Source organism: Melospiza georgiana, chromosome 18 (assembly GCF_028018845.1).
Source record: "Melospiza georgiana isolate bMelGeo1 chromosome 18, bMelGeo1.pri, whole genome shotgun sequence".
Classification (NCBI taxonomy): Eukaryota; Metazoa; Chordata; class Aves; order Passeriformes; family Passerellidae; genus Melospiza; species Melospiza georgiana.
In genome coordinates, this window is record NC_080447.1 from 8885197 (window position 1) to 8897516 (window position 12320).

General features: G+C 39.4%; 1 protein-coding gene across 1 annotated transcript in view; it reads left to right on the top strand.

Moving 5' to 3' along the window:
• Positions 1-12320, top strand: part of MED13L (mediator complex subunit 13L) — a 193511-nt gene that overhangs the window by 107988 nt on the left and 73203 nt on the right. The window contains exons 3-4 of the mRNA XM_058036755.1: positions 1658-1742; positions 6022-6105. Coding sequence (XP_057892738.1) covers positions 1658-1742; positions 6022-6105 — 169 coding nt within the window. The remainder of the gene's footprint in view (positions 1-1657; positions 1743-6021; positions 6106-12320) is intronic.

Here is a 12320-nt window from a genome sequence, read left to right on the forward strand (position 1 = left end):
TGTTGTCCAAAATTTTGAGTTTTTAATTTAAATACTGAATTTCCATGCAGGTGTGATCTCTCATAGTGTAACTAATCTGTAGCTTTTCATATATTTGAGGATTATGAATTTTTTAAGTGCAAGACTCGACCTGCCTCGCAGCTTCTGGGGCTTCAGTAGTTCTCAGCTGTTGAGAATTTATACATCAATAGCTCTGACTGTGCACGGGGGTTCTGAGTCCCTTAAGCACAGTGTTTTACGCATGAAAGCAGAGTTCTGTGCAGTAAATAGCCGTGGCCCATTACATCCTCGGTGTCAGCGAGGCTGGCAAGCATTAAAGGGCCTGCAGTGGTTTCTAAGGAAAAGCTCCTTGGCTGCTTCTTGTGCCCAGGGGCACAGGTCTGTGTCTCCATTCTCCCAGCAAGTCCTGTGCTGTCAGATAAGGTGATTTTAGGTTCTAAAACCCGGCTCTTTCCATTCTGCACGAAGAGAGAGGCTCTGTTACCGACATTAACATATCACAACATTGCACATGCAAAAAATATTCCTTTTCTTGTCTGAGTGTGTGAGTTACAGCTCCTGCAGAAGCAGCAGAACAGCGGCTCGAGGCTTTGAAGGCTGCTGACAATATTAGTATTTTCCATGGAGCACTAACTCCTTAGAAGCTTGCCTTTAAACATGGTTGTAAACTATGCTGAGATAATCATCTCTGAGCGATAGACGCGCTGCTGGGAGGTCTCGTCCTGCAAATTGGCCAGGGAGGGGTGTGAAGTATTCAGCGCCTTTAAGGTGCAGTAGAATTTTATGTTTGCACTTTTAAAGATTTGCCGACTACTCTTGTGAAATTGAAATGACAGAACTCAGACAATTAACGAATTCTTACTCCTTGAAAAAGTTGTTTTATCATCTGTTTTCACTCTGCGTTTTCTGGCTGAGTAAGATTTAGAATCTGGTACAGGCATACCAGAAATAGTGCTACTCCTGGTAGTTTTAGCACCCAAAAGCCGTGAGTAAGGACAGCAGATATTTCTGAGGGTTGTCTGTCCTTCAGGTGACTAATTCAGGCTGCATTCTACTCTGAGAGATAATTAGACTTACTTTTTTAAACTCGGAAATCTCTGCAGTTCAGTACTGAGTGTACAGTTTTTATTTTGGTGTAAAATCTGCCGTGTATTGCTAAAATTGCAATAGTTGAAGTGAGTACATTGGAGGAATTGCACTTGAGTGTGACAGCGAGAGGTTCAGGGGAGTTGTTTCATGTTGTTTCAGTTATGTAAATTGATTTTACACCTTTAATGATTCACTTTGTTTCTTGATTGTCGGCATCTGTGGTTAAGTTTTAAAGGATCTCTCAGCAGTGGTGGCAAAGAATGATCGTGCATTCTTCACCCCTGTACTTGAATACGGAATGCTACAAACAAATGGCTTTGCTTTTATGCTTTTGTATTTGCTTCTTTTGCTTCTTCTTCTTCTTCTTTTTTTTTTTTTTTTTTTTTTTTTTAATTCAAAGGCCGCGTCTTCGGCAAGTAAAGATTAAAGCTGCTCGGGTGATATAGGTAATAGTTGAAATAGTTTAATGAAACATGCTACTTTGAAAATTAAAGCTGTTGAAGATATGTTTTGGATAAATGTTTGTATTTCCCTGTTCTGAGCATATTGACATTTTGTGTTTTTGTAGTGGTGGAAGAAGGATTCTGGGAGAATGGACTTTCCTATGAGTGTAGGACCCTGCTCTTCAAAGCAATTCATAATCTTCTGGAAAGGTAAGAAAAACTCTAGTGCTCTCAAATATTTCATTTGGATACTTAAAATCATACAGGATACCTACAGAGCAATTATATTATTATGGATCTTAAACTACATTTTTTAGAGTCAGACTTTGAATCCAAGAGAACAGGATAGAGATGAGTCTGTTAAGTCATTGACTCTGGTAATTTATCATAAAATGCTGTGCAAACAAATTCAACACTCATATAAACAATAATGTTGATACATATTTCTGCTCAGATTTTTGCTAAGGAGTTGTTTTAAAAGCAAAGAAGGGGGAGTTTTCACCTTCTGTAAGTGCTTAGAGAGTGTAATTGTATCTGACCTTCACTGCCTTGATGAGGTTAAATGATACATATCTTAAAAGCTCTTAACTCTCTTCTCTCAATTATCCTGGTTATGTGAATGTTAAAATTTGACTACATTTGTGCACAATATTCAGAGTGAAGCTTAACAGTTCCTTGCTCTGATGAGCCATATATATTTTTTTATATATGGCTGAGTGCAGAGTTGTCCTGTGATTAGTTAATACACTTATGCCCTTTTTCTTCTTAATCCAGCTATCACCTTTTAAGGTTACCTTGTTTTCTACCATTGAGTGGGACATGGCATCTTGGGCTATATAATTTTATTCTTTCTGTTTCTGTAGTTCTTCAGGTCATCCTCACCTTCCTGTATTACATCCTAGTTCTTACAAATTTGGATATCTTCTTACAATTAAATGTTATTAGACTATTCCCACTTTCTCTGAGGTTCTAATAATAATAACAACAACAACAAAATAGAATGCACCTTTGTGTTGAAGTAATTTTGTAGAATGCAGCCTTGGATATTTTTTCTTTCAGAAAATAAGCAAATGGAGAACACTTTCATCTTGTCTCATTTAGTGTTCTGTTTGCTTTGATGTAGATTTACTGGTAATGAGGTTTGCATTAGGTTCCCAAGGCTGTGTTTCCATGGGGTGACTGAGTTACCTGTGTGCATATCCCCAGGTACAAGGATTAGTTGTTGTATTCCCTGTTTTCTATCCCTCTTCAGGGGATTTTTATAAAACTTGTAGGGTACTTAGAATGAATGAAAGTATAAAAATTAAATTCCAAGTCTAGAATGTTCATTAGTTCTTTTGCAGCTGTATAATATAAAAGGGAAAATTAATTTGATATGTGTTTATTAATCTGTAGTACCCAGCCAGCTGACTTTTAAGTGTAAAGTGGTTAATTTTATTCTTTGGACCTCTTTAAACTTGTGAAATAAATTTAATTTCTTTTTAATATATAACTTAATTGAAATTGAAATTGAAGTTGGCAGAGTCAGCAGAACTGTTCTGTCCAGCTGTGACTGGAGTCTTTTTCTTCCAGCAGTAGCTGGTGAACACGCCTCAGGTGTTTGCTGACAGCCTCAGTTCATGTCCTGATAAACTGAAACAATTCATGTCACGATAAGATTATATGATTAATGTTGTGATAAGATGATATGATTAATGTTATGATAAGATTAATGTTGTGATAAGCTGATATGATTCATGTCATGATAAGCTGATACAACTCCTGCTGCAGTCCCAGCCTTGGACATGAGCATCTTCTCGCTGCTCTCCTGACTACAATTTTTACACTTTATTAGTTGAATTTAATTCAAGTTATTCACTTTTTATTTATTATTTTTAATTGGCCTGCTGTACCCAATCTGAACTTAACGTAATAATTACTTCATTTAAAGTAATAGCAACATGTGTGCAGGCTTTATTAAATAGCACTTTAACCTTTAAAGTCCTGTTTTACCCGGTGTTCAGGAAAAGCCCCATTAATACAGCAGAAGGCTCGGATCCGGTTCTGGCCCATCGGTGCCGGGTGGTGCCGGCGGTTGCGGTTTTGCAGGGTTTGGGGTTCATTTCGTGTTTATTTTGCTGGAGGGTGAGGGGGATCGGCCGTGGCGGGAAGGAAATGGCGGGAGGAGGAGCCATGAGGGGGGAGCGGCCCCTCATGGAGGAGCCCGAGGGATGTGTGGGACAACTTTGACCTAACTCTGGCAAAGGCAAGAAAAATGGCCTTTACACAACTGATTGTGTTTTATTTTTTAGATTTTTTTTTTCCCTCCCCCACCCCCGCACACTAATGCTCAGATTATGTTAATTGGCAGTATAGAAAACATTACAAGATTTGAGGGATGAGTACTCAAAATATTACGGTGTTGTTTCGTAACGATTGGTGTGCCCTTGGCAGGTCATTTTTTCATGGAAAAATCAGAAATACAGGAGGTCAGGCGCCAGTGAAGAGCTGGAACAGCTGAGCTGCTGAGGGAGGGATCGCCCAGCCCTGAGGGGGGAGAGGAGCCAGGACCTGCAGGGTGTTTCATGTCCTTATATCATTAACTAACTGCTTTTTATGACCATGTATTAGGGAGGTTTTTTTTTTGTCACAAGTCCATTGTTGCAGCTCACTGTGAACCACTAGTTACCTTTAGTGCTTATACAGCAAAAATAACCATACTATCATGAACTGCCCATCCGGCTGCATCTGAGATCCATGCTGCTGCAGGCATGGCTCTGATTTTATATGGGATTATTCCTTAAATAACCCATGATTTAGTTTAGCATGGAGGGTTGACTGGTTTTTAAGGACAAATCTTCCCATGAAGATTTTTTTTCTAGGAAAGCAGCATTACCTTGAGGCAGTTAAACCTGCTGTGGTGAGACACAGCGATGTGGCATTGAAGTGTGTGTGATGGGAAGAGTTTATTACATTTTTTTGCTACTGCAGATTATTTTCTTTAGGGATCTGATGTAAACTTCACAGACTTCCTTTTGTTTGTATAAAACATGCTGGCACTGACAGACTCTCTGATAGCAAATATTTCCTAGGGAAATAGTTGCTGAAGCTTTTTTTTCCCCACCTCTACTAATGTCTTTAGATCTCTGCTGCCTTAGCTTTCGTAGTCAGTTTAAGATATTAGTTATTCAACTGAGGTAGATTATTTTTGCTTTAATTGAGAAAGTGCTGGTAGAATTTTCTTCAGCTTTAACTTTAGAAAGTTCTGCCAAGTTTATACAGAAAAATTAGGAGCATATTAGTATTTACGTTGTCAGTCGTCCATTTCCTGTGTCTTCTAGGTATGCTTTTGAAGTGTAGATCACACAGCTTTTTGAACCTTGCAGAATGTACTTGCCCAGAAAGTTTCATGTGATTTTTAGGTTTTTTCCCCCCTTTGTTTTGGCTGATCTCTAGCAGCTGCTATAGAAATAAACTATTGGAAAACTTAGAAGAGGGGAAAAATCCAATTCTTTCATCTGAATAAAAATACTGAATAGATGTGAAATGTATGGGCAAGGCTTGCATATTACTTGTAATGGTGTATAAACCACTAACAACAAATAACCAGTTTTACAGAATTTTTGAAGCATATTATTTACCTTACTGAAAAATATGCCTTAATTATGAATTACTGTGTGTGATCCCTTGGGCAGCATGTTCGAGTGTACATGTTTAATGTATGAGGCATACTCAGGTTTGGCAAATTGCTCCTGTGATTCGTCTGCACAGGTGGACTTAGAAAGGCACCAGGCACTCCCTAACTTGTCCATTTAAATTGGGTATTGATCACTGAGTCCTCACTGTTGGAGTTTTTTTTAAGAAGAATATGCAGTTTCTAAAAAGAAACTGTGGACTCTCAAAGGGACCACAGAAAATGGAACTTATTGCTCTAATTTTGGTGATGTGGGAGTATATTTGATGAAGTGAGGTTTCTGACAGAGGGAGCAGTAATTGTGGGAGTTTCAGCACCTGAAATCATGCTGGGGATCATGTGAAGGGAAAATTGAATCCTTGTTAATATTCCCTTAATGCAATTTTCTGTCATTCCTATACTGTACTATTTATGTGCCAAAATAAGGGAATGCATATTCTTTATTATCTGAAATCTGAAAGACTGGATGGAAAAGAATCAGTACTAATGAATGGCCTTTGTTCAAGAAGAGGAGTGTGAAAAGTAGAATGAGGGATCAGTCAGCAAAAAGAGTAGCACAGAGTGGAAAAGATTGTGGCAAAGGTGAGGGGAAAATGCATGTATGAAGTTCAGCATCAGTGACAACATCATGACGTGGGGCAGGGATTTTCTATGACTGATGTGGGAAAACAAAAAGTGGAACCCAAAACCTACAAACTTTTATTTCAGTCTGATTGAAATTCAGCTGCTTAATCCCTCAGAGTCACTGTCTTCAAAGGCTTCCTTTAATTACACTGTTAGATGTAACTAGTAATTGTTGCTGTAATTGTTTTCTAGATGCCTGATGGATAAAAACTTCGTAAGAATTGGGAAATGGTTCATACGGCCCTATGACAAGGATGAGAAGCCAGTTAATAAAAGGTAAGGAGATCTCTGCATCAAGTCCTGCTCCTGTCAGTGTTGTGGATTGTGAGGTGGTAATTGGATGCTGAATTTTGGTGGTAGTTTTCCTGCTTCTTTTGCCATGTAACAAGTAAAAGCACAGGCACCGTGTTCACATCAGTAATACATAGAAAGCAATTAAGTAAGTTTTCAGGCCTTGTTATGATAATTTAAGATAAGAAGGCGAGGTTGGTATTTATCCATTAGCTCCACAGAAATGTCACATTTATTAATATCTTTTGAGCAGCATCTGCCTTTTCCTCTCATTATACAACAGAATTGCAGGCAGTTATAACAAATTATTTTAATTTCTGGACACTAAACCCCAGCCTGACATTTTAAGCTGTAAAATAAGTCATCTATAGATTTCCTGATTTATTTTCCTTAAAGATGCCACCCTCGATACATGGCTTTCCCTGCTCAGGCAGGCTGACAGATCAGACCTATAGGAGTGATTAATGTGCTTCTCCCACAGCAACACAGCCATGGAACAGGGGTAGCTGGCTCCACTGCTTGCTATTTCCTCTCGAGCTCTAAAGGTTACAATGTTCTCAGATCTTCTGGTACTTGCATTTATAGTCATCCGCTAAACAAGTTCTGTCAAAAATAATCTGAGTTAAGCTGAAACACAGATTTTCTAACGGGAATCATTTTGACAGAACTGGGTTAGGAAGTGACTAAACATGCAGTTATGCTGGGAGATTTGAAGGTAATGAGCAGTGGAGATGAAGTGGGGTGGCAACTTCTTCATCCATCCAGCACAGCTGCAGTCACACAGCGTCTGATGGCAGGGTGGGGACAGGTGGAAATCATCCTGCACATCAGACCTGTCTTTTCCCTCTCATTGTGATCTCGCTGCTAGGTTTAGCTGCAGAAGTGTTACAGTGCAATGCTACAAACTGTTGGCTTCCTTCAGTAGCAACCAGCTGCTTATAAACTGCATTTGGTTTTGAGAGAATTCAGGAATTGACCGTGGATTTGTCTCCTTTCTAAAACCTGAAAGTGTTAACATAGCTTGGAGTTACCTGCTTTGTCACTGTTTACTTTGTGGCTGACACTGTGTGTGTGTAACCTTTGATTTCACATTGATGTGATGGCAAGGAGCCATGGAAAGGTCCAGGTTTTTCCATAGCTTCCCCTGTCCTGGCTGTGTGTAACCACCTTTCTCCCTCGTGTTTTCCCTGCTGCTTTTCTGATCATACCAACATCAGCTTAATTTTCTGCAAGATTAATTCCCTTAAGTGACGTAAGTAGGGGTCAGTTTCAGTTTGTGGAAAAGAGAGGCAGTTCCTTTCAGCAAAAGCTGTTTGTTTTATCCACGTCATTGCAGCCTGAGTGCTCAGATTAAATGTGCTTGTGAGTCTCCTGCCTGTTCCTGGTGTGTATCAATTTAATAAATTAAGCATCTGATACTGTAGATGATGTCTGTCAAAAACAGCAGCAGCACTGGCGTGGGAGGTAATGTCACCTTAGAATTCTGCCAGATTAGTAAATCCTGTGTCTGATTTACGTGTGTGTAACACCAAATCAACCTGCACAGTGAGGGTTCTGTAGGGGATAATTGCGTTTGTAAACAGAAGTGCAGTCTGCACATAAAGAAATCTGGCCTGGAGGATGTCACAAAACCTGAGTTCATGTTAAACTCAGTTTGTGTTTAAAGTATTCCATATATAAATCTGACACTGAGGATTTAAGGGTTGGAGGGTGCATTCTTGATTTGAAGAAGATAATGTTGGTTGAGGGGAGGTGTTTGTTTCTCTCTTTATTTTTATAAAATTCTTGTCACTATAGATCCTTTGGATATGCCCCATTTCAAAAGTGTTTATGTAGCAATAATAATTATGCTAATTTGAAATTTTAGATTTTTTCAGATTATTTTTTTTTTGCTATATATGTAACATTAAATTAACTAATCTTCCTGAAAGATTGCAGTAAAGACTGCAAAAATGGACAGTAAAGTCAATTGTGGACAGTAGCAACAAGTAGAAGGAGGCTTTGGGGACTAATCTGTCCAGACACCTTTTATTTAATCTTTTAAGCTTTCTCAGCATAGCACAAAAAGCTCTCTTCACAAATTGATTCATGTTAATTCCAGATAAATTCTTTGTGAAGCTCTTGGTCTAAGCAGCAGCTTGTTCTAGATAAAGCAATAAGGAATCATTGCAGGAAAGAAGCCAACTGAGGGTGTTTAGGTATTTTAACATTAAACCTTAATAGCCAAAAAAAGACATTTTATAAAATATTACTTAAAGCCATATTATTATATAAAGTAATAGAAATAAGTTACGTGTGTGTACAGTGGTCAGATTGGAGTCTGGGAACTGGCAATCCCTGTTGAAAACACCTGCTCTGTTCTCCTTGAGTGTGGAAAGAGATCTGTATGGATCTATTCCCCCTGAATGGTGGAAACCAGCAGGTGTCTTTCTGCTAAATAAACAGAGCCATCTCTGAAGTCTGCTTTTCTACTTTTTTGCTTGTGGCAGAGTTGCTCATCTCAAGTTTCCAATGTCCAGAGTTAGTGATGCCATGTCAGGAATACACTGAGGTCTGGGCTGGGTGGAAGTGAACAGGGAAGGAGTTAAAAGTCAGGGCTGGCTTTCAAGGAGTAAAGTCCTTCAGGGCCTGTGGTTTTTGTGAATGGCATTAAAGGAGAGGGATGGGAGGGCTGTGATTTCAGAATGAAGTCAAAGATGAAGTGGAGCATGGCAGTGGCCGTGACCTACTTATGCTGAGATGTGAGAGGGAGGCCTAAGAACAACAGAGGGCCTGGCCTGCCTTCCCAGGCAGTGCTGGGAGCTGAGTGCAGGATGAGCTTTGCTGCTCTTCCAGGAGGACTGAGGGAACAGCAGAGGGAGTTCCAGACAGATCCCTGTATGCTTGTGTTTTGTTTTGCTTTCAGTGCACACCAGATGCTTTTGACAGGAAATTTAGTGCAGAACTTGTGGGTTTCCTTTCCTAAGTATCTTCAGTATTATGTGTCACTTCCTAAATAATTCTACACATTTTATTGTCATCCTACAGCAGTGTCTAAAATAGGTTTCACGCTACTGAAGGGAAATGGCAAACTTGATTATTTTTTCACACAGCTTTCTAAAGGAGATCTGTGTGTTTGGAGTTCACAGAACTTGTCTGATCTGAGGCATTGGTAGTGCCTTTCACTGTATGATGAAAATTCATTCTCACCGTCTTTATGGGATTTTTTTTTTTTTTTTTTGGTTTTGGAAGGCATCACAATGAAATGTTAAACAACTTACTGAAAAGAAAAAATGATGACCATCTTATGTAAGAATCTTTGCTGATTGTTTTAGTGATTGTTTTCTTAGTGTGAAGGAAATTCAGGGGGAAATCAGTTTATTTTGAACTGTACGAGCAGCTTAAGTTGTTAAGCTGTTTTTAATGAAATTCCATGTAAAGAACACATGAAAAAAATAATTGTTGCTTTTTGTAGCTTAAATAATTCATGGGTCATCCCCTCTTCCAAAAGTGTGCTGGGTATTTTTAGCCTTAAGAAGAAAACTACTTCATCAGTAAAATATTTAGAATTAGAGTTTGTTCCTCTCCTCGTTACTCAGCGAGAAGGCTGACAGGTAGGAACGGGGTTTAGGCAGCTCCTGTGCCCTCTGTGAATCAGCATGGATGGGGCAGTGGCACTGCAGTCAGGCTGCAGGGACTTGCAGCTCTTGGACTGCCATTCCCAAACAGGTTTCTAGCTGTCACTGTCCCATACTTGACAACCTCATGTGATGTGCTGGAACTCAGAGATCTCGAGTTGTGAGTGCATGGGTACCTTAATAAATATCCAGAGCATTCCATGTCAGCTCTCATCCTGTAGACCCAATCCAGGAACTTTTCCCTCTGTAAAAGCTCAGTCAGTGCATCCACAGCCAGTTTTGGTCAATAGCTGTGTTCACTTCTATGTGAGCATGAAAATTGGGTATTAATCAGTGCCATCAAAATCTGAAGGCTGCAGACACTTAAAGCACTGCTGCCTCAGATCCTTGAAATCATCATTGCCTTCAATTTCCTGGGAGTAGCTATAGGACTCATCCAGGGAATACCTAAATCAGTGATTCCAGAGTTGACACAGCATTGCTGCAAGCTGCATTTGCTTTGTGCCATGCCAGGAACTCCTGCCAGTCAGGTCAGTGTCTTCACATGGAAACATCAGGCTTGGGGAGCCTGGAGAGGAGCTGCTGTGCCAGGAACAGTGGAGGCACCAGAGCACCTTGGCTGAATCCCACACAGAGCTTTGCTCCTGGCACAGAAAATGTCTTCTGGCAAATGGCACTCAGGTGTTTCATTACACGGTGACATAGTGCAGTAAAAGCACAGTAAAATAAGTTGAAGTGCTCTATTTAAATTTTTATGAAGATTTGAATTCCTCAGCAGAGAAAAAGTAACTGACTGTGCATGTGCAGTTTGCTTTGATGCAGTGAGGAGGGTTTTATTTCCTTGACTCTGAGAAAAAGAAGTCTTATAAGTTATTTTAATGCTGCACATTTGTGTACTTGTATTTTAGCCATCTTAAAAAATTGAGCAATGTGATCATATATGTGCCTTGGAAATGGTGTCTAGGATGCTATGGTAATGTATATGTACAGTATTGCCAACACCAGTATAAATGAGGAGAGACTAGGCAGCAAAATAATAAAAATCAATCTGACTTAATTTTAAATAATGTGTTCTTATTCCTGACTTGTCAAAATAAATGTGATAGAAATATGGAGTAATAAGAAATACTGTGTATTTTCCAATAATTCTTCGTACTTCTGTTAAAATAAGCTTTTCTATTTCAGTTTAAGAGGCTTAGTTCCCAGAGAAATATTTTCATATTTTCAAGGTTTAAGTTCTGAAATGTTATGCACATCTTTGTTGAGTTTCTTCTGAGGATTACTTATGGTTTCAGTAAAACCCTACACCAAGTTGGTGTGTTATATCTGTGGCTGGTGTTATTTTAATTGGTAATCTTGTGTGTGCTAAAGCTGAATTAACTCTTACTTACTCTGAAAAATTGTGTAGTGTACCCAATGTGATATAGTCTGCATTTGTATTTTAGCAGAAGAAATAGTTCTAAAATAGAGATTTTAAAATAAGTGCTTCCACATGCATTTTTCAGGCAAAAGCTGCAAATATATGAAGGTGAGATCAAGGTGTTATTGATATAAACATGCTTATGTTTATGGAGTTTTCCAAGCAATTTGGTATCATTTTATTCAAGTGTATTAATCTAATACCACTAATAAATATAACATATTGTTATGTTTTATAGGCAAAACAACAAAATATTATTAGCAGCTTAGGGTTACTTAAGGATACTATTATGATGTTTTGGGAAAAGGCTATTCAAGCATTACCATTTTAATAACTTATCTATTCTTATATATGCTACTGGTAGTCTTGGATTATTTTGTGTGTTTGTATTTCTGGAAACTTGTATGAAAAATTCTTGATCGAAAATGTTAGCACACTGTGCAGGGAGAAAGCATTTTGGACTGAACATCTCAATGTTCATGTGCTTTATCACCAAAGTAACCTTCCAGATAAGCTATAAATTAAGGGATATTTGGTATTCAGTTGTCTTTTTATTGTTTTTTTTTATTTAATAAGGGAGATAATAAACCAGTATTTTCTAAAAGCTGGTAAGAACCGTGCTGGGGCGTGCTGTAAAATTCCCCTTGCTGTTTGAAGAGTGTGACCCAGTTTGCAGAGGCTGAGCCCAGCAGTGCATGGGGCGTGGGGCGGCCTTTGTGCACTGTCCTTCAGGAGCAGCTGCAGCCCCAGGGCCCGGCCTTTCCATCTCCTTCCCTGGCTACAACCATTGCAAACACAGCAGCAAAGCAACCCCAGGCACCAATTCTTCAGATTCCTTGCCCCTTGCCAATCAGGATAACATCCTGGGAACAATGGAAGGGCTCCTGGCATGGGGTCGTTGGAGAGATGTCACTGGAGCTGTGCTTCCAGTTTGCTGCATGTCCCTGCTCCAGCCAATCAATTCAGGTGATGCTGTGCAGTGTCTGACCCTGCTGCTTGCTGAGGGTGTGGACCTGAGCCAGCCAGCTGAGATAAAGCAGCAGGGACGTTGGAAGGTGTGTGAGGGCTCTTCAGTCATGTCATGGCTTGTGTTTTGGTGATGGAAGTGAGGTAGAAGTTGTTTCTTCACAAGTGCACCCTTGGTAAGAGAGGTTCTGTGGCTG